Below are 23,508 nucleotides of genomic sequence, written 5' to 3'. Positions count from 1 at the left end.
TTACACTCATTACTATAACAATCAAGTGATACAGACTGTAGAGGGGTTTCAGGGTATCAAAAACATCGTTATGATCACACCAAGAGGTGCCCTTATTAAATTCGCGATTAGAGACTATTAAAATGTTAGAGGCAGCAGTGGGCTTGTTTGTGATTTGCTTCACTATGCAGGTAAGTGTTGTGTGTGCGGAACATTACAGAGAAGGGTCTACTCTATATGACATGGATTTCTTCAGTTGACAACCCTGCTAGCTGGGCATTCGTGCCTTCTTGTTTGTTAAGTTCATTGGCCACAGTGTCTAGGAGGTACATACATTTGCACTCCCTTAAATGCAGGATAGGTCCCAGATCTCCACCTCGTTGTCCCACAGAAATCTTCTCAAGTACTAACCACTTAATGAATTTTGGTGTGTGTGTGATTAATAAAATGTTTGACAAGAAGGGTCCCAATTGTCTTACATTCTGCTGCAGTGTTGTAAGATCTGTGTTTTGATTTTTTGTCTCGTTTGTCCGACATACAGCTGGTTGGAACTGGTGTGACGACTATTATACGTTTTCCTTGAGCCAGGGCTCTTTCTCTAACTACAGCAGTCTGTACTGCTGTTAAACAATTTTCAGTTGATGCAAAACACATCTCAGTATTTGAGTACAAATGTGATTTATATGCTATTGGTACTGTCTCACCTTCATTATATGTTAGATAGGTGTACCCAGATTGACCTGCAACTAAACAGATCACCAGGTTGTGTACATTTACGAGTGTCTGTAAGTGTTTTGAAGCTATCATGTCAGCTTGTAAGTAACTAAGAGTATTTGTGTGTTCCTGTGTCCACTGTCTAACTGAAAAGTCGGGTTTTATTAAATCGTAGAAAGGTTTTACTCGTTCCGCGTAATCCAAAATGTATGTTCTGCCAAAGTTTAGGAATGCCAAGATTGATTGTAATTTTTTTATGATTTTAGAGGTTGGAGCAGTGCACACATTTCTAAAATATTAGCTGCCAGTCTTTTCCCTTCACTTGAAAGCTCATATCCTAGAAAAAGGACGTTAAGATGGGCAATCTTCAATTTTTTAAAGTTGAATTTGTAACCCTCAGAGGCAAATCCCAAAATTGTGGTATGCACTTTGTTCAAATGTTCCTCCGGGTCATCATCTGTTAGATAAATATCATCCTCATAGGACAATGCCTCCTCATCCAGATTTTGAAGTAATTCAGCTACTCTGGCTGAAAACAACCCCAGGCTGTATTTATACCACTAGGGGAGTCGACAAAATTGCTGCTAGGACCCTAGCGCTGAGAATGCTGTCAAATATCTGCTCTCAGGCGCTATATTTTAGCAAAAAAAATAATTTGAGATATCTAGTGTTGTTTTATATTTCTTCTGCACAATGTTATTCATTAATGCAGCACTGTGTGCATTTTGAACTGCAAATGTCTTAGAGCAAGTGTTTAAATGTCTGTAATCTAAAACTAGACGGTATGTGTTGTCTGGGTTCAATACGGGAAACAAAGGGTTATTCATTTGAGAGGTGCATGTTTTAATAACTCTTTGGTATGCAAGTTGATCTAGATCTCCCTGACCTCTTTCTTAGCTTCTTACTTCATTGGATACTGCCTTTGTGCAGTTGGAGTATTTTGTAATGGAATTATCCTCATCCCATCCAACATGATTTTTATTAATGCTGGGGCTTGGGCTACCGCCTACTCCCGTGCATATGTGTATTTTAAATATTTGGGAACATGGTCGGAGAATGCTGGTAAAAGTACTGTTTCTCCCCTAGGGCAATCCATGACGAATGCAGGCAGCCAATCTTGTTCACCACACAGAATGGCACAGGTTCTCCCAAAAGAGACCTTTAACTGTCCTGCATTTGTCCCCCTTCATTTGGAATGTAATTTCATACACTTTATGTGGGACACTTACCTTTGTATTATGTTTTTCCACCGCAATATGATCATTCAAGTCCTCTGTCACCAGAATTCCATCAGCTTCTGGCGAGCTGTTGTTACTTCTGCCACAATGTCTAGCGTCGTCAGAGCTCATTCCCCGTTCAGTAGTCGAGTCCTCAGAATTCTGGGCATGTCTGATCTTTAGACCTGCAACCTTCTTCTATATGAACTGCGGTTTTGGTTTGGCTTTATTTTCTTTTTTGGTAGCATAGTCTTGAAAGTTCTGCTTGCCTCTGGTCTTTGTACGCTCTTCTTGTCTGTCTGACCGTCCTTCCCTCTCAGAGTTTTTTTGATGAACCCTGAAAGGAACGAGAGGAACGTGTATCAGTATCCTGATACCTGTCAGGTTTCCTAATATTGTCCCCATTCCTAAGGTTATACCTCCTTTCAGAGGGGCTCCTGTGGAGATCTACCTCTGGATTGAGATCTGTTTTCTGTAACCTTTTTTGTTGTTGTTAGTGTCCCACTTCTTTTAGGTTTCTGTTTCAAAGTCTCCTTTTCAGGACTACCCATAAATTGTGGTTTTAATGCTTTTCCACCCAAACTGTCCCTGCCTAACTCTGCATACGCAGTTTCTAATATTTTTGGTAGTCTGTGTTCCTGTTGTAAAGGACTGAACTCCCTTACGCGTTGGCGGATGGCCACTGATGCTGATTTCCATGAAATATTTGCTAATATTATGGCTAATATCTGGGCATAGTTACCTAGTAACTTAATCCCTAAGTTCAGAGCAGGCTCTGCTCCGTACTTATTTTGTAGGCTCTGCTCCGTACTTATTTTGTATTTGTCATAATATGTCGGGTATTACTGCTAAGGACGGGAAGCCATGCGTTCTGGTATATATATGGCTACAAAAACTGTAGCCCAAGAGGTACAATCCTCTATCTGTGGTGTTATCCCCATGGATAAACAGATAGTCAGCATTTTATGTTTTTCATAAGGGCTAGTATTTGGGAATACTTCTTCTAGCTGTGTGATCTTCTGAGGTATCCAAAAGGGCATTTGTTCACGTTTTGCTGGCATTTTAACCATTACTGCATGTAATGTTTGTGGTGTAAATTTAGTTGCTGTGTTCTAAACGTGAGCTGTATTTGTTGTTACCATCGCTGGCTGGAGCGTAAGAGTCCTTATGACGAACTGCGTCATGTTTCTGTAAAGTTTTATTAATTCCTTGTGAAGTATGAGTAAGTCTGCTCCTGACATTCTTTCGAAGTCAGGATGTGGTGTGTAGGCCGCTAATATTGGCCATGTTACCCCTTCTCTTCCGAGCGGGTCGAGTCTCACTCTTCTTCTTGTATGGGGTAGGGCGCCTTTACTGCTGGGAATGTAACCCACAAATCAAATACCTCTTTTCTGTATGATTCATTTTCCTCACTCACGAAAGCTACTATGCCACTCCTAGGTGTTAAACCATGCAAAGCAGTTTCAGGGTGATTCTATTTCTAACATTTGCCGCAATATGTATTGCATTTGCATCCTCCTCATCTTCCGAGAGTGGTAGTGGCTGTTCTAGTGGGTCTAAGACCTGGTTAGTCTTTATGTTTAGAACACAAAATAACCTTTCAAGGAACCAAGATAGGATGTTTTGCCCAATTTTTAGGAACACTGTGTCCTTCAAGCTTGATTAACGAAGAGCTAATAAATAGTGTTTTCACCTATGAGCTCCGGCGGAGTTCAGCCTACCCACTCCAGACGTCTCTGGTGTTTTGTGAATAGGGATTTCTGTGAGTAGCACGACTGAACTACTCACATTCTACTGTTAAATAAGTACCCAACCAACGTTGGTTGTGCTATGTCGAGTAGTTCCTAGAGAAAATATATAGGATGTGCGTGTTTAGACAACATACACAGTAGGATTGGTGTCAGACAAACTCTGATCACCCCCATGTATGTTGTCCTTCTTGTACCAACTAGCTCACAGTGCCACTAGAATCTCCTCTTACCAAGGAGAGAATAGTTCTTGGCAACCATCAAACATGACAACCCTGAACCCTCAGGACTGTTGAAACAATATACTACTTTTCACTCAGTCCCTCGTGCTCACGTAGTCTGTCTCAGAAAAATACATAGAATAAACAGGCTGGGCATTTTCAAAAATGATTTATTGAATAGTTGGTAATCTGGTGTAGAATAGATGAGCAGCAACAACCGTTGGGCCGTATAAGATATAATTGATTAGCAGTACTATAAAGGTAAATCGATGGAATAGCTCTACCATCTTACTACAGTCATGAATACATATGAATATATAAAACACATGATAAAAGATGCGTACTCCTACGATGCCTCCCTAACTAGATATACCTAAGTGTACCTAGCATGTATGTAGGTGTTAAGCCAAGAATCCCTCTAGGATTTAGTCAACCCCATTATCTGAAGTGAGAGACTGTGGGACCCCGTCCTGGTCTCGAGTTGACACCCAGCGAGGGATAATAGACCACTGCGATCTGGAGTGTCTGTATGCAGGAACCTCAGCGTCTCTGGTCAGTGTGTTGGCCGGGAAGTCTCGGTCTCCTCTGTATTTTTGTAGCAAGATGTGATGTATATATACCCATAGATCTCCACAGGGGTCCTACCTTGCTGTATTACTGAATTGGCCTAAGGATGACGTTGGGCATGAACTTTGTGCATAGATTTTTTACAGGAGCTGGTAGTCCTGCTGTGCTTCCAAGACTCCTCATGCAAAATGTATGAGATTTTGAACTAGGGAAAACCTGTGTTCTGATTGCAGTGTAATATCTAGGTAAAAGGTCAGTCTCTGTAATCCGTGACAAGTGTAATGTAGGGAGACAATATAGGTGGCGGGTAATGAGATTACGCTTTATGTGGGACACTTACCCTTGTATCATGTGTTTCCACCGCAATATAATCATTCATGTCCTCTGTCACCAGAATTCCATCAGCTTCTGGCGAGCTGTTGTTACTTCTGCCGCAATGTCTTGTATTTGCATTTTCTATCCATGATTTGTTTTTCCTTTCTTCCATTCTTTTTCTTTCCATAAAAATTAATTACAGTTGTTTTATTCTTCTAACACCTTCTGCCCTTTCCACCCTTCCGAAATTCCAAGATCTCATTGTTTCCTATTACTTCATCAGTTTTCAATTTCACCTGCTCTTGTTTTCAATTCAAAGGATCAAGAATACACGAGGAAGTAAAAGAAAAACAAGAAGAATTGAAAAGAGAAGAACTTCAGGGTATTTTTTTCTGGTTTAATTTTCTTTGGCCTGCATCCTTTCTCATATTCGTTTGCCAATATCTTTATGTTCCTCTTGAAGAGTGATTCCTAATCTTTTGACTTTCATGTCTTCTCTTTATTTAGTCTTTCCTTTATTCTGTCTTCCTTGCTGTAAACATTTCTTTATTTTACTAAATGAAGAGATGACAATGAGTCTTTGCTTTTTTCATTTGCCTTTGGTACATCTGTTTTTTTTCCTTTTATGGTTATATTATTTTCCACTTCTCTTCTTCTTTTGTTGCTTCATTGCAATGTAAATATTAATTCTTCAATTGTTTACAGTTATATAAATAAAGCAGTTCCCTTACCACAGAGGTTTGAAGATATTTGTATTTTCTATCCATGATTTACTTTTCCTTTCTTCCATTTTGTTTTCTTTCCATAAAAACAAAATTACAGCTGTTTTCTTTCCAACCTTCAAACTATCAAGATCCATTGTTTCATTGCTTTTGTTTTTAATTCAAAGGATCAAGAGTTCATGAGGAAGTACAAGAAAGACAAGAAGAAGTGACAAGAGAAGAACACCAGGGTATTCTTTCTGGGTTAATTGTCTTTGGCCTGCATCCTTTTCCATATTTCTTTGCCAATATGTTCATGTTCCTCTTGAAGGGCGATTCCTAATCTTTTGACTTTCATGTCTTCTTTTCATTTAGTCATTCCTTTATTCTATCATCCTTGCTGTAAACATTTCTTTGGTTCACTCAATAAAGAGCTGTCAATCAGTCTTGACTTTTTTATTTGCTTTTTTTACATCTTTTTCTTTTCCTTTTATGATGATATTATTTTCTTCTCTTCTTCCTTTGTTGCTTCAATGCACTATAAATAATATTTCTTCGATTGTTTGCAGTTATATATATTAAGCTTTTCCATTACCTCACAGGTTTGAAGATTTTTGTATTAACATTTTCTATAAAGGATTTCTTTTTCCTTTCTTCCATTTTTTTTCTTTCCATAAAAATACATTTCAGTTGTTTTATTCCTCTAGCAGCTTCTGCCCTTCCACCCATCTTAAATCCCAAGATCTCATTGTTTCCTATCAGTTTTCAATCTAACCTGTTCTTGTTTTTAATTTGAAGGATCAAGAATTCATGAGGAAGTACAAGAAAGACAAGAAGAAGTGAAAAGAGAAGAACTACAGGGTATTTTTTCTGGTTTCATTTTCTTTGACCTGCATTCTCCCCATATTCGTTTGCCAATAATTTCATGTTCCTCTAGAGAGCGATTCCTAATCCTTTCACTTCTCTAGACCCCTACTTAATTATTACTGTTATGCGGGAACCTCACTGAATTTTTATTAAAATCTATCATCCTCCCAGTGAGACATAACTGGAAGCAGAACTATGGCCTATGCAATTTCAATGTTTTGAAACTCAAAATAATTGACAAAAATGCAGATACAAGTATTCATCAAACAAATACTAAAATGTATTACTTCACGACAAATACAAATACATTGAAAGATTAGTTTTAATGAAAAGGGTGGAACTTTTCTAGATTCGATTGAATAAACCCATCAGCCATACAATACTCTGTTTGATGCACTTGCAGTGGACCCAGAAATAAACCTGAGGATAACAGCTTAATTTTTAGCCTCCAATTTCAAATTCCTTCACCCTTACAGAACATTTTAAAAATTTCAGTTTTACGTTTTGTTTCATTATTTATATATACTTTAATAACCTTTTTATTGGGTGGAGACTATTTGCAAACCATGAATGCCATTGTGTTGTAACTTGCCCCTTGCCCTTTCCCCACCCTGTGCCCTTTACCCCCTCCCTTATTACTGTACTTGGTATGTTCCTATTGTCAAGCGGCGCTCGCTCTGGAATGTTGACAGAGCAGCGCCACCGAGTGAAGACAGCTGACGACATCCTTGAGCTTTACCAAGAAATAAAGAACTCACTTACCTTCAATGTAGTGTTGTCCATTACTACATTCTTTGGCGACGAGGACCGGGAAAGCTGTGCCAGGGACAGCGGATGTCGTTCCCCTGGTGAAGTGATTGCTGTCATTTGAAGTGACTGACGTCTTCTGGAAGATTTGACGGAGACAAGCGTTGAAGCAGTGAACTGAGGCACCACGAGCGATTGATGAGACGACTCTTGTCAATTTCAAGTAAGAGCGTCGGTACCCTCAGAGTCAGCCCCTGCGTCAAATAGGGTGGTGGGGATCCTTGTCGGGTGTCGGGTCGGGCACCGGGATCCCTCCTCACAAGTCTAGTGGGGCTCTTGCTTTCAGCGCGTTAAGGGTAAAGTCGGGTGCCTGGTCGGGCACGGTCTAGCGCGCAGGCTGTGTTTGGTGAAAACAGCTGCTTCTACGAAGAATCCCTCGTTTTCAGATAGCGGCGTGAGGGAAAATATTAACATCGCGCTGTGTTCAACACGCTCCTCAGTGTCAGCGGAGAGAAGCGGAAAGTGAAAGCAGAACTCTCTGTCAGGGCTGCGAGGTGTGGCAGTTTGATTCCCTCGTGAGAGACTCACATCGCGCTGCATTTCCTGTCTAAGCCTTTGGTTCCGAGCCTACGCTACATAGAGCTATGTGCACATTTAGGGGAGAAGCTCACCTGCCTTTATAACGAAATTTCACGAGCTTGCCGGTGGACTTGAGAGGATTGTGAGGAAGGAAGTCTCCTCAACAGGAAGGTCCCGCCAGTGGTGGGGGGGGGGGCCAGTTACCTCATTGGTCTGAGGAGAGGCAGTGTGAAGAAGTAGAAAGGGGACTATTTCTACAACCTTCATAATTGTTGTTTTCTCTCACATATTTTTGTGTTGTTTACAATGTAGAGAGTCATTAATATTTATCGGGGACACTCTGGGGATAAATTGCAGTGTTTTCATATTATTATTTAGATTTCCTCTGCATCTCTGCTGTCTGTTTATTAGGCAAGTTTTTCCTTCAGGTATACCTCACCTGTATGGCAATGGCGGGGGCGGGCATGAGTCAACCTCCCCCCTTTCTAAATGAATTAGGTGAACCTGACATTCCATGGAGAAGGTGGGAAGGCATATTCAAATCTTATCTGATTGCCATAGGCGGTAGCAATTACACCAATATACGCAAGCAACACATACTACTCCACAACTTGGGTACTCATGGGAGAAAGATCTATGAAGACATAACAGGGAGGCTAGTAGATGATGACCAGGAGGAAGTGGAAGAAGGTGTCAATGTATATGAAAGTACACTCAGGGAACTGGGGGCACATTTTAAGGAGAAGATAAATGTGGTAATGGAGAGGCACAAGTTTTTTAAGAGGGTGCAGAAAAGGGAAGAAAAAGTGAGCAATTACGTAGCGGTACTGAGAGGGCTGTCTGCCACGTGCGAATTTGGGCAACTCACCGACTCTTTAATTAGAGATCAACTGGTGCGATGCACCAATGACACTAAGACGCAGGAGGAGTTACTCACCAAGAATCCGAACTTAGATGAAGCTGTTAACATAGCCAAGGGCCTAGAACATACTGCGAGATGTATCAGGGAAATGAAATTAACTGAGGGGGCGAGTAAGGAGAGGACGGAAAACAAGTCTAGTTCTGAGGGAGAGACCGTCTGTAAAGTAGGGGACAAAAGTAAAGAAGGGGGGCGTAGTAAGTCAGGCCCCATCGTGTGCTTTAAATGTGGTAGTCCCAACCACCTGGCAAGTAACTGGAAGTGTCCAGCTAGGAGTGTACAGTGTAGGAAGTGCAACAGGTGGGGGCACTTCTCCAAAGTGTGTAAGACGCCAGGCAAGTCAGTGAATGTCATTGAAGAAACCACCCAAGGGGAGGATGGGGAGAGATCATATGTTTTTCAATTGAGTGGGGATGAGGAAGATGAAGTGATTTCGTATCCCAAATGTGATGTACTCCTAGATGGAGTCAAATTTAGCATGTATGCTGATTCTTGTTCACCCTACACCCTGGTGGATAAAAATGTTTTTGAAGAAAAGTTTGCCAATCACTCTGTAAAATTGTTACAACCTGACATCAATCCCAAGGGGTACAATGAGGGGAGAATACCACTGGAGGGCATGGTGACGATGAAGATTTCCTTTAAGGATAGACACACAGTGGGAAAGGTGTACGTATCCTCCAGGGGCTCCACTTTGTTGGGCTGGAAGCATCAGAAACAGTTAGGCATCACCTTAGATCCCAATAACTCAGAACAGGTGTTGTTAGTTGATCCACTGGGCATAGCAGGTAACCTCATGGAAGAGTTTAAAGAGGTTTTCAGTGACAATCTAGGGGTGTTTAAGAATTATATGCACAAGATCATTCTCAAGGAGGGGGCAGAACCCGTGGTGCATAAGACAAGATCCATACCTTTGCGCATGAGAGAACCCCTGGAGCAGGAACTTCAGAGACTGATTTGTCAGGGAGTCATCGAAGAGATTGAAAGTTCAGCTTGGTTGGCCCCGATTGTGATCACGGCGAAAGATGGAGGGAATACCATTAGGCTCTGTGTGGACCTGAGGAGCCTTAACGCCAACATCCTGGTGGACAGATATCCACTTCCCAGAATAGGCGAAATGTTGAGCACTATTAAGGGAGCAAAATATTTCAGTGTGCTAGACTTATCGTCAGCCTATTATCAAATCAGACTACACCCGGACTCTCAACTGCTCACTGCATTCACTACCCCGTTTGGAAACTTTAAGTTCTTGCGCATGCCATTTGGTTTGGCGTCGGCAGCTGCGGCCTTCCAAAGAGTCATGCAACATGTACTAAAGGACTGCATGAACACCCTTTGCTTCCAAGATGACATACTGATCTATGGGGGCAATGAAGTGGAGCACAACGAAATGGCGAAGGAGGTACTCAGGAAATTGAGAGATGTGGGGTTTACCACTAAACCTTCTAAATGCAAGTTAGGTGTGTGTGCCGTAGACTACCTAGGTCACACCCTCTCTGAAGAAGGGATCAAACCCAAGAGTGACCTGATCAGGGCGGTGAGAGATTCTCCTACTCCTAAGTCTAAAGAGGACATTCTGTCATTCCTGGGGCTGGCTGAATACATGGCCAAGTTCATTAAAGATTTTGCGATGGTGTCACAGCCTCTAAGAGACTTGATTAAAAAAGACAGTGTTTTCAATTGGGGCAAGGATCAAGAGACGGCAATGAAAGACATCAAGAAGGCCATCATCGAAGCCCCATTCATTGGGAAGTTTGACCCAAATGGAGAGACTATCATCTTTACGGATGCCAGCAACCGGGGGGTAGGGGCCACCCTAGCACAAAGAGAAGGAAGCAAAATCAAGGTGGTGGCCTTTGCATCCAGAACTCTCACGACATCAGAAAAAAACTACTCTACCATAGAGAAAGAAGCACTAGCGGTCTACTGGGCGGTCTGCCACTACAAATTCTTCATCTGGGGAACTCCTTTCGAAGTGCAGACTGACCATAAACCGTTAGTCTCTTTATTCACAAAGAAAGATATGGAGAGTATGACGCCGCGTATAGCCAAATGGGCTGTAGGATTACAAGCTTACAATTTCAGAGTGACATACATTCCAGGACAGCAGAACAGGGTAGCTGACTTCCTGTCGAGAGCGCCGGCGGAGGAAGAAGCGGAGGAGAAGATTAGAGGTGACCCAGTCCTGGAGTTGCGTTTAGCAGCCATAGAAAAGGACACATGGAAAAGTCAAATGGGTCAGGATGAGACTCTGAAGAAAGTAAAGAGGTTCATACTCATGGGCTGGCCGAAAAAATGCAATGACATGGAGAGCGAGATCCAGCCATATTGGAACGTGAGAGAGGATCTATCAGTGGAGGGAGACTTAATATTGAAGTCCGGAAAACTAGTTCCTCCAGAAACCCTGAGAAACCAAATAGTGGAGCTGGCTCACGAAGGTCACTTAGGAAGGAGCCTGAGCAAAGCCAGACTTCGTACGGACTACTGGTTCCCTATGATGGACAGTGAGATGGAGGACAAAGTGCGTGATTGCTACGCATGCAGCTTGAGCGACAAGTCCAAGACCGTGAGAAGAGCACCTTTGGCACCTGTGGAGGTACCTGAAGCCCCGTGGAACAAGCTCGGCTTGGACATAACGGGGCCAATACAGGGAAGAGGGTCCCAAGACTGGTACCTCATTGTCATGGTGGACTACTATTCTAGTTGGGTGACCTACAAGGTAGTCCACAACGTGAACACCCGAACGATCATTGAGTTCATGAGAGAGGTGTTCTCAAGAGAAGGTGTGCCCGAGACTCTGGTGACGGATAATGGCGTACAACTTATATCTGAAGAAATGAAGGAATTCCTCAAGGACTGTTCCATTGCACATGTCCGCACGCCACTGTACTGCCCCAAGGCCAACGGCAAGGTGGAAAGAGTAAACCGCATGGTGAAAGAGTGCATACAACTGGCAAAACAAGCGGGACGGAACATTGAGGAAGCGTTAAGGGACATGCTGTGGGCCTACCATACCACACCCAAGTCTACCACAGGATGCACACCCTTCGAGCTACTGAGAGGAAGGAAAGCAGGCACTAAGCTCACACCTAGTTGGATGGGAAGAAGTCAAATAATGGAAGCTGACCCCCAGGTGATCAAGAGGAAGATTGAAGCCAGCCAACGCAAATACAAAGATTGGTATGACAAGAAGTGGGGAGCCAAGGAGAGAGGATTCCAGCCAGGTCAAAGAGTGTATATAAAAAAACCGGAAAGACTGAGAATTGGAGGAGACAAATTCTATGCCCCCAGCACTATTAAGACTCTCAACAAGAATTCAGTAGTCATGGAAGATGGAAGAATGTGGAGCCAGGATAGGGTTGTGCCAGCAGGGAGAGAGGTTTCCAGGCCACACACCGCTAGGTATGAGGGTGGAGACATCAGAGGGGAGACCAGAGTGGACAGGAGAAGTGGTAGGCAAAGGCACGCCCCCCAATGGCAAAAACAGTTTGTAATGAGATAGCTACTTTAGGTCTCTGTTTAGGCCTGCATAATTTTCCCTTTCTATTGTCTGTTCTATAGGGAGGATGAAGTGTTGTAACTTGCCCCTTGCCCTTTCCCCACCCTGTGCCCTTTACCCCCTCCCTTATTACTGTACTTGGTATGTTCCTATTGTCAAGCGGCGCTCGCTCTGGAATGTTGACAGAGCAGCGCCACCGAGTGAAGACAGCTGACGACATCCTTGAGCTTTACCAAGAAATAAAGAACTCACTTACCTTCAATGTAGTGTTGTCCATTACTACACATTGTTGTAGCTGATATCCATGATATCCATGATCCAGACCTGTGGGGGGCAGTCAATGGGCTCTGTTGCCTACCGCTGTTGAACCCACAACCTGACGTTACAATGGCCTGCTTTAGGTTTGACACACAGCAGCCAGCTCATACGGGCATCAGGAAGGTCTTTGCTGACCAAGTGTGGGACGCCACAGGTTCCAAGATGGCACTGCTTGCTTGGAGTCCATCAGACCTGTGAGAGGAATGAAAATGCCAATTACTGGTGGCCACCTGTCATCACGCTGTGCAGTAAAGAGACTCCATGGGGATCTCTACCCAAATGCAAGGTGAGAGGGGTGATGTGGAGTGGCCCGCACTTGATCCTAATGGAGGTGATGTCTGCCCCTTTTTCCTTAGCGTGACCGGCCATTGTGAACACCTGACGGCTCTTGAGACCACTAAAATCCTAGGGGTGTAGAAGCAATGGGCTGCAAACTGACTTGGTGACATTTGTGTTAGGAGACTGTGGGCCTTCTTTTTGGATTTTGGGAGAGTGTACAGGGACGCAAGGCTCAAAAAAGGCCCTCCCATCCGCTTGTGTGGACCTGAGATGCGGAGATGAGAGAATCAAGCTGACTTCTGTGTGTGGGTAGGGAAGAAGCTAGATGTGAGGCACCCTTGCGAAGCCCCGTTCCCATCAGAGAGAATTTGAATGAAACATTTAGCAGAGAGCTTAGGTTCCGGGCTGCCTGGCACCTCCCCAATGTATTCGTGCTTGTCAAAGGTGGAATTTGCACCCCCCTAGCTTGCCTCATCTAGCATAGGGTGATGGAAATTTGAAGACTAGGATCTACAGCAACACCTTAACGATGTACCCCAAGGGAATAGGGATTTGGCCTGGCCCAGCTCGCCTTGAGATTTCCCTTTTCCTCATGTACACCTATTGCCAGTCTGAACCCTTCTGGTGCATGGAAGAGGAGAGACTGGTGGCTCCCAAATTTGTGTGAAGTTACATGAGCTTTTAGATCTTGGGACTTTATCAACCATTGTGGGGAGTTTTTTTTCTTCTCTCCCTATCCATGCCATCCAAGCAACAAGTCCAGAAGAAAGACACAGGCTTATGTAAAGTAACCCAATCTTTATGAGGGAAATCTGCAGAAGACCACCTACATTCTAACAATATGGGGAAACCTAATGCCATGGCTCTCACAAAAGCTGACCAACTGTCAAGCTTGCAAACTTTCAAGACTGAACAGCAGTAAGACCTCAAGTCCAAAATCTCCAGAAAATGTGTGACCTTACGATCTAACCTGGGGGAAAAGATAGCAGCACTCAGAACCAATGTCGGTTCGGCAGGCACTAGGGTGGATGAGGTGGACATCCAATTGGTAACCCTACAGGCCAAAAGCTGCCCTTTGATGGACAAATCCATGGCTCAACATGTGCAAAAATGTAATGGTGAGAAAATGTAGGACTTGAAAAATAGACCCAGTGAGAAAGCTGAGGGCTTGGACATTAAGTGCTACACCACAAACTTGTTTGCCTCCATTGGCGGAATTGAACATCAACAGATTCAACCAGATTGAGTGCACCATGTGGGCCCAAGATGCACTCAAGAAACAAGTGGACCTTATGAAATCTTGGCAAAGTTATACAAATTCAAAGAGACCATTTCAAAAGCAACCTGAGTTAAATACTATATAGGACAACATCAATCGATATCATTGTTACACATTCCAGGATGTGAGCCCAGTTACTCTTCTCAAATACCAGCAGAGGCGGCCAGTGACAGACTAGTTGATAAAGAATAAAATCTGATACAGGTAGCTTTTCCCTTTTGGTATCACTTCATAGGTCTAAACAGATAAATCTCGATGAACTTACACTAACTCAGGAAAGGAATCTTTGAGGTGGGCACCTCAGATCCAACATGCCGTCCCAACAAAAACATCTGCCAGGCAGTGTTATAAGATTTTGCAGTGTCCATGCTCCCACAGGGATTCCTCATGTTCAGCTCCATTTGGATCCTCATACATTGCAAGTTCACAAGTTGACCCCAATGGATAGGGTGGAGACCCTGGCGATTAGCTAGCTGCCTCGAGTGAACCATGAGACTGCTTTACTGTTAGTTCACATTTGTTTTATCTTATTTGTTATTGTTGGAGGAAATTGGGGAGTATAAGACAAAGGGAAGATGTTGTACCTTTCGCTATTTCATTGAGAGACACTCTAACACTTTCCATAGATGGAAGGTGAGATTTGATAGAGGGAGCAGGCTGCGTAGACCTAAATAAGCTCACCATCATACAGGAGTTTCTCTGTGGTTAAGATCCTATCCTTAAATGTAAAGGGACTCAATGTGCTCACTAAACGTACTAAGATTTAGCAATTCACGGAAAGGGAACATAAAGGGTTACGAGAAAGGCATGTGAATCAACTGGGGAAAATGAAATTTACACACAAACAATACCCCCTAGTGTTCTGCTCCTCTAGTTAATTTAAACATAGTGGAGTGGTACTTGTCATAGATAGGAATCTACCTTTGTTAAGCTTGATAGGAAGAAGAACCAAGATGGCAGCTATTTACTTGTCAATGGTGTTCTGCAGCACACATAGAAGGAGAAATATGCCTCTAATGTTTGTTTTTGTTCAGGAAGGTATCCCTTCCTGCACAAAAATAATCCTGCCCATAATTCAGGCACCCTTGCACATGATGCAAGGTACCTGTTTTGGTGCTAGGCAGCAGGAACAGGTGATTTGCGAAGGGCACATCACCGTTGGGGGCCTCTGGTGTAGCTGATCGGGCGCCCGCTGGGAACTTTGACCTGCCTCGGGGATGAACCCGGGGCAGCTGAATCAGCGAGGGCTCCCCCCAGCCAGTGCCTGTTCTCTTGAGCTCTGCAACACCACGTTGGGGAGCGTGACGGCCCAATCTTGGGCGGACATTGTATAGGGAGGAGAGCTGTGAGCGAATTGGGGCCCTTCTGTGTTGCGGTGAGGTATTCACTGTTGGACACTCGACTTGTGGAGGAGGTGGAAACTTAGATATAATCATTGAGTACCCAGACAGCTGTGCCTGCCTTGGGCCTCGCAACCTCAGGAACCAGTGGATTTCGACTTGACATATGGGCGCTGATCACGGAGATACAGGTCAGCCCCCTAGAGCTGGACCCCGTTACTGGACCTGCAACACTGAGATCCGTGAGTACACGGTTGGGCCCCCCCAGCTTACCATTGTTTCCGTAGGGCACATCACCGGTGGGGGTGTGGTGGAAGGAGACAAGGACTTGCGCAATCCCAACCAGGGCTGCCACAGACATGAACTACTCCCGGATTGAGTCACACCTGCGGGTTTGAGGCGGGACCGGTGTGTCCTACGAACAGGCTGTTAGGCACGAAAAAACAGATGCACAGTAAGCATGAGTGGAAAGGGCACCAAGCAGTCAGAGCAGAGCAGGCTGGACAAATACACCTTCTCCAAAGCACCTGTTTTTGCGGGCTCCTCCCGAGACAAGCAGTTGGAAGACATGGAAAACGGCCAACCTGGCCTCTCCTTGAAGGACGTCATGGAGGCAATAGCTGGAGTTCGCACCTCGATGGAGCAGAGGACTGATGCCATGGAAGTAGAGATGACCCTCACCAGAGCGGACTTTGCAAAAATGAGAAAAAAGATCCAGCAGCTCCAACTGACTACATCCAACCTGGTCGAGGACGTTTCACAGATCCAAACTGAACTCCATAACCTGCAAACCTTCCGTAAGTACGCGGAGGACAAGCTGGATGAATACGAGGGGCGCTCCCGGCGCAATAACGTGAGCATTATCTTAGTGCCAGAAAGGGCGGAGGGACAGTCACCAGACCTCTTTGTTGAGGAATTGATACTCAAACATCTATGCCCCAATAGCCTGTTGAAGTTCTTCGTGGTGGAGCGGGCGCACAGGGTCCCTGGGGGACGTCCGAAGCCTGGGGCCCCCCGTCCCCTCCTGGTGAGGCTGCTTAACTTCAGGGAACGGGTCATAATTCTTCAGTGCAGCTTCTCCTCTTAAATACGACATCGAAGTTATTTCCTTCTTTCCAGATTTCACCCAGGCTATCCAGAAACAGAGAAGATTCGTCCTTGCCGTCAAAAAGAAACTTAGAGATAAGGGTCTAAAATACGCCATGCTCTTCCCGGCCAAGTTAAGGGTCGAGGCAGATGGTAAACCATGGTTCTTCGAGCGTCCTGAAGATGTCGCAGACTGGTTGTAAGGCTGGAGAGACACGGCTGAACATAATGCCCATTGAGCTTGCTCTGGTGGGACTATAAGCGGACTTATCCATGTTATCTCGGTCCGGTGCTGCGTCTTGGATCTGGAGCGGATTTGGTCCGACATCCTGGAGTGGCTCTTATGAACAGAAGGTACATTGACAGTTCTTTGACATCCCGCTGGCCCACCTTTTCCCATAAGGGGGCACTGTGGGCTGTCCGATGCAGGGTTTGATGCTGATTGACATTGGCAATGGTGGTTGGGCAGAGGGATGGAGCTTCTTCCTCTATCCCCACATTTAAACACTTAGTTCTTTAGGGTTGGGCGACAGGCACACTGCAGGTTACTTTATGGGTAGTTGTAAGCCCATGGTGCAGGGGAGCAGGGCAGGGTGCTTGAAGTTGGGAGTGGGTGGGGGGTTTGATTATTCCAGTTAGTTCAGCGGCACTAGTTGTGATGACCTTCAATGGCAGATTTACACTTGACACTACCTATGGACTCGCAGTGGGATAGGACTTTCACCTTGATGAGGTGGAACGTCAACGGGCTTGGCGACAGGGTTAAGCATACCTTAGTCCTCCAATATCTTAAATGCCACACTCCAGACGTCTTCCTTCAGGAGACGCACCTTGTGGGCAATTCCTGTAGAGCATTGAACAGGTTGGGTTACAACCTGGTAGTTCATTCTGGGTTCACTTGTGGATCCAGGGGGGCGGGAATACTTATCAAAAACACCTTTCCCTTTCAAATGCACACAATACGTACTGACGAGTGGGTAGACATGCCACAGTGATGGGCCAGTGGGAGGGTAACATACTCACCCTAATGTTGATATACGTGCTGCCGGAACTCAGTTGCTTTCCCTGCCTGACGCTCTCCTACCGCTAGGAGGAGTTTGTAACGCTGTTTGCTCTGGATTCCTTAATCGTCACCCCTCCTGGGATGTTGGCCCCTCACATCGCTGGCTTCCGGACTTTCTGGAGTCTTTTGGCCTATCTGGCGTTTGGCGTACACTCCACCCTAGCGACGTCCAATACACATTCTTCTCTGGAGCACACCACAGCTTCTCTCGCATAGACTATCTCCTGACTCCTGCGGATCAGGCCACTCATATACGTGAGATCCGACATCTTGCTCAGGGAATCTCGGACCACTCCCCGGTGTGGACCCGATTGGTCCAGGGAAATACACGTGTGGGCGTAACTGCGGCCATAAACCCTTGGTTCCTCCGTAACCCAGCGGTCCACAAGGGTCTACTGATCGCAATTGACCTCTACTTTCGGTAGAATCAGGGCTCCCTTGACTCCCCCCTCACCTTGTGGGAGGCGTTTAAGACCGTTATCAGGGGACAGGCTCTTTCATTAATTGCTGCAGTTAAAAAAAGAAAAGCAAAAAGATCTTGAGGCCCTCGAGAAGGATATTCTCTCCCTTAAGGGCAAACTTGCTGTAGACCCAAACCCAGATATAATGCATCCCCTGCAGCTCAAGAGAGATGAATTCAAGAGCACTGCTACTGATAGGGCTAAGAGTTGGGGAAGCGAGAGAGATGGAAGGGTCAACGAGTGGGTCGACAAGGCTGGAAATCTCCTGGCTGGCTGGACAGGAAGGAACAGGCTAACAAGATCGTTCCGGAACTGCTTGACACTGAGAGGGAGAGTCCATACTGATCCCATTGAAATAGTCCGCGAATTTGCGGTACACTAGAAGGGGTCTACCATTCTAGTACCCCATTCCTGGAGGAGGACTCTATGGGTCTCCTTCGTGATATCCGCCTGCCCACTCTCTCTGAGGACGATGCTAAATTCATAACTAACTAACGATGAAATAGCCTAGGCAATTAGGAACCTGCGCTCAGGAAAGGCGCTTGGACCCAATGGCCTGCCCATCGAACTTTACAAACTGTGTCCCGATAGCCTCGCCCCGTTCCTCAGAACAATGTTTGAAGAGAGTAGACAGATGGGCGTCCTTCCCCCTGATCAGAGGCTTGCTTCTATAGTTGTCATAAAAAAAGTGAATTTTTGGGCAAAATTTGAGATTTGCCGGGGATTCTGGGTTGGAAAATGATGGCGCACCAAGGCAAGCCATACCTCGCTGGACTCCCCCGGGTGTCTAGTTTCCAGAAATGTGTGGGTTAGATAGGTTTCCCTAGATGGCCGCCAAGCCCCGGGCCAAAAACTCATGGGACCCCCTTGCAAAACCAGGTTGGTTTGTGATAGGTAAATTTGATGTTGCATCAATAGGTTTTGGGCCCTTCCCTGCCGCGGGTCCTTGCCCCACCCACGCAAGTATGGTACCATTTTTATCAGGATACCTGGGGGAATGCTGGGTGGGAGGAAATTTGTGGATCCACGCAGATTCCAGAACTTTCCCACACAGAAATTTGATTAAAAGGTGAATTTTTCTGCGAAATGTGAGGTTTGCAGGGGAATCTGGGTAGGAGAATGATGGGGGACCCACGCAAGCCTTACCTGACTGGACCCCCCGGTTATCTAGTTTCCAGAAATGTGTGGGTTAGGTAAGTTTCCCTAGATAGCTGCCGAGCCTTGGGCCACAAACTCATGGGACCCCCCTTGCAAAACCAGGTTGGTTTGTGATAGGTAATTTTGATGTCGCCTCAATAGGTTTTGGGCCCTTGCCTGTCGCGGGTTCTTCACCCACCCACGCAAGTGAGGTACCATTTCTATTGGGAGAGCTGGGAGAACAATGGGTGGGAGGAAGTTTGTGGATCCTCGCAGATTCCAGAACTTTTCCACACAGTAATTTGAGAAAAAAGAGAATTTTTGGGCAAAACTTGAGTTTTGCAGGGGATTCTGGGTTGGAAAATGATGGGGCACCAATGCAAGCCATACCTCGCTGTACTCCCCAGGGTGTCTAGTTTCCAGAAATGTGTGAGTTAGATAGGTTATCCTAGATGGCCGCCAAGCCCCGGGCCAAAAACTCATGGGACCCCCTTGCAAAACCAGGTTGGTTTGTGATTGGTAAATTTGATGTCGCATCAATAGGCTTTGGGCCCTTCCCTGACGCAGGTACTTGGCCCACCCATACAAGTGAGGTACCATTTCTATTGGGATACTTGGAGAAATGCTGGGGGGTTGGAAATATGTTGTTACTTTCTGCAGTGTGAAAATTTGGGCACAAAAATGCAAAGAAAATGTCACATTCACATTTCGAGGTTTGAAGGATATTGTGGGTAAGATAACTTGTTGGGATCCACAAGAGAGACATCACAATGCACTCCCATGGGTGTTTAGTTTACGACAAAAACTACAGTTGTTAGGTTATTCTTAGATAAAATGTACAACTTGGCAGAGAGATAAAAACAGATAAAGATTACTGCACAGCCATCTATTCCTCAAGCACACACACATACTGGTTGGATTTGGCACGAGGGCGAATGGTGGTTCAGTATATAACATTTTATTAACAAGAGATTTCAAAAAAATTAAATGCACTTTCAATAATTTAAAGGACAAAAAACTGAACCAGTGACTAGCAGCTCATGAGCTGTAAAGCCACTTCAAGGCACCAACCGCTTTACAGGCCTTTCACACACCTTTTAAACATGATACACACAAGACCATTCACACCACCAGGCACAAAACCAACACATTACAACATTCACAAAAAAGGACAAGGTACACCCTGCTTGACAAAAAAAGAAAAGACACATTTTTATGCCCAACCACCTATTCCTCAAGCACACATACATACTGGTTTGATTTGGCACAAGGGTGAGTGATGGTTCAGTATATACAGTGGTATTATCCGGAGATTTCACAAAAATGAAATGCACTGTTGATTGAAAGGGCGAGAAACTGAACCATTGACTCACAGCTTGTGAGCTGTAAAGCCACAACAAGGCACCAACCTCTTTACAGGTCATTCATACACTTTTCATAAGTGTGACATATACAAAACCATTCACAGCGCAAGCCGCGGGCCCAGCACATTACAACATTCACACCAGCAGACAGCGGCATTCAAGGGCCTATCACTTTCACACGCCCACATTCCTGACACAGCAACCACACCAGCTCACGGATTGTGTTGAGTGGTGTTTGGCTAGTAGTGTGTGTAGTGACCAGCAGCTAGTCACTACACACACACCGCCTGCCAAGCGCCAGTCCACGTACACTGCCAGCCGAGCACCAATCCATGCACACCGCCAGCCAAGCGTCAGTCAACATACATCACCAGCCAAGTGCCAGTCCATGCACACCGCCAGCCAAATACCAGTGCAAACACACCACCAGCCAAGCGCCAGTACAAACACACCGCCAGCCAAGCGCCAGTACAGACATACCCAGCCAAGTGCCAATCAAAACACACCACTAGCCAAGCACCAGTCCACGCTCAGTGCCAGCCAAGTGCCAGTCCACGCACACCGCCAGCCAAGTGCCACTCCACGCACACCCCCAGCCAAGCGCCAATCCACACACACCGCCAGCCAAGTGCCAGTCCACGCACATCGCCAGCCAAGCGCCAGTCTACGCACACCGCCAGCCATTTGCCAGTCCACGCACACCACCAGACTGGAGCCACTCCACGCTCACCGCCATCACATTTAGGATTTCTTTTATATAAGTAAGAAATCACAAACAAATTGCAAATAGATACAAATCTACTAACAAAATCTGAAACTAAATACACTACACAAATGCCAACCTTGAAACTGAACAAAAAATATTAAACAATAGAGGCCAGGTAGTTCACTTTACCAGTCATGGATGTTCCCAAAAATTATGTTGTGTGTGGTACATTCTAAAAGAAGCAGACACACATAGCCCAGGGTTAGAAGGACACTTGGGGCAGTACATACGAGTCTCCTTCCACATACCTCTTCGCCAACAGACTCTACATCTCCTACTGGGAAAGTCTTTTGAGGGTGTGGGAGGATTGTGATCAGGAAAGTGGTGATTATTTAATCTAGCAACTTCCTCCACCAGTCTAACTCTAGGAACACTTGCCTGTTCCACTAAAACAAGGCTGCCTATTACAGACTCCTGAAACTTAGCAAAAGTCATCTTTGACTCAGGACAAGAATCCTGGAACACAACAAAAGCATTAAAGGTTGCCAAGTGGAAAAGCTGGATACCCAACTTCTTATACCAAATATAAGCCTTACGAAGAGCAGCGTAAGGTTCCAACCTCTGATCTACTCTGTCAACACCACCCATGTGCCTATTATAGTCTAAAATACACACAGGTTTGCGCACTTCAGCAATGTGACCTCAAACAGTCACAGATGCAGTGCTTTCATCATGGATGGTAGTCAATATGTAGACATCTCTCCTGTCTGAAAACCTCACAGCTAGATGCTCCTCCCAACGCAAAACACTGCACTGTCCCCACACAAGCTTTTGACAAACAAGTTCTTTTGGGAAACTTTTACGGTTAGAGCGGATTGTGCCACAAGCAACAGTGTCCACTTTGGCCAATTCCCTGAACAACTGCACACCAGTGTAGAAGTTATCTACATATAAATTTTTATTTTATTTTTATTTTATTTATTTAAGCTTATACTGCGCGCAGCTACCCACAGTGGGTTTCCCGGCGCTAGGGATAGACTGTAGAAGAAGGAGGCAGCATAATAAATGGTGGACTTTGTTAAAAAATCATCTACCAAGTTCCCATACAATTTTCTCAGTCACTCCAAAAGTGGACGGACAACCAGGGGGGTTAATCCTGGATTCCTTACCGGTATACTCCCTGAAATTGGAGACATATCCAGTCCTACTGTCACACAGCATAAACAGCTTAATTCCATAGTGTGCCCTCTAACTAGGAATGTGGGGGCATATTATCAAGGACCGGTGTTAAAATTATCGGCAGGAAACTGCCGATAAAACGGCGATAATGGGCTTGATAATACGCCCGTGTTAATTCCCAGAGAAGCCCATGTTAACATCAGAACATGGGCTTCTGTGGGAATTACCAAGGGCGTATTATCAAGCCCATTATCGCCGTTTTATCTGCAGTTTCATGTCGATAAAACAGCGATAATTTTAACACCGGTCCTTGATAATATGCCCCCTATTTCCTAAAAACTAAGCAGCCCTTTAACAACATCAAAGACTCATCCACTGCAATTTCTTTTCCTAGAGCAAATATCTCAGAAAATTGATCAACAAAGTGATCAATGACAGGCTAAATCTTAAAAAGATGGTCACAATCAGGGTGATCTTTGGCAACGCTAAACCATTATCGACAAAATGCATCATTCGAAGCAGAAGAAAATACCTATCACGACGCATGACTGCCGGAAATATAGCAGTTGCCATCAAGGGACTAGAAGACCAATATGAAGACAGTGATGGCTTCCTTAGCAAGCCCATCAAAAAAGTTAAACCCAAGAACTTGTTCATCTTTTCCAGATTTGTAGGAGTCCACCGGGTAGCTCTAGAGTGGGGCTTAAGGCTGGCACTGTTGTCCCTCAAAAACTGTTTGGCATACAAATTAGTCTGCTCAACAATCTCTGCCAAAAATACATCGTCCATAAACAACTGAAATAAAATTATCAGCAACAAGTTTTAAGTATTCACTCTACACCCTGGAACACCAGTAAAGTCTGGCAATGCCGGCTGCACCATGCCTGGGGCAACCCAGACATCAGCACTTTCAACAGGAAGCGTTGCAGCACCAGGCTGCAGCCCAGATGCCTCTTGCCGCACTATACCAATGGGAATTCCTGCAGCGCCAGGCTGTAGCCCAGATGCCTCTTGCCTCATTATCGGCACATCATTGTCCTCCTCTAACACAGGCATTCATCCGCACTAAGAGTAGCTTCATCCGCACTGAGAATAGCTTCATCATCCCATGATGCCATGTGGAGAAAGAACTCACTGCCTGAATCTTTCCCTGCCTCCTCTGCCTCAGATGCAGAGTCAATCTCTGAACCATGGTCAGAAGAAGACTCAAAATTCATACAAAC

At 45.1% G+C, this 23,508-nt stretch overlaps 1 protein-coding gene across 1 annotated transcript in view; it reads left to right on the top strand.

Moving 5' to 3' along the window:
• Nucleotides 1-23,508, top strand: part of LOC147703577 (uncharacterized) — a 328,904-nt gene that overhangs the window by 96,250 nt on the left and 209,146 nt on the right. The window contains exons 3-5 of the mRNA XM_086929517.1: nucleotides 5,081-5,143; nucleotides 5,651-5,713; nucleotides 6,261-6,323. Coding sequence (XP_086785643.1) covers nucleotides 5,081-5,143; nucleotides 5,651-5,713; nucleotides 6,261-6,323 — 189 coding nt within the window. The remainder of the gene's footprint in view (nucleotides 1-5,080; nucleotides 5,144-5,650; nucleotides 5,714-6,260; nucleotides 6,324-23,508) is intronic.

This window comes from Lissotriton vulgaris, chromosome 7 (genome assembly GCF_964263255.1).
Source record: "Lissotriton vulgaris chromosome 7, aLisVul1.2, whole genome shotgun sequence".
Classification (NCBI taxonomy): Eukaryota; Metazoa; Chordata; class Amphibia; order Caudata; family Salamandridae; genus Lissotriton; species Lissotriton vulgaris.
This window is presented reverse-complemented; position numbering and strand designations above follow the sequence as displayed.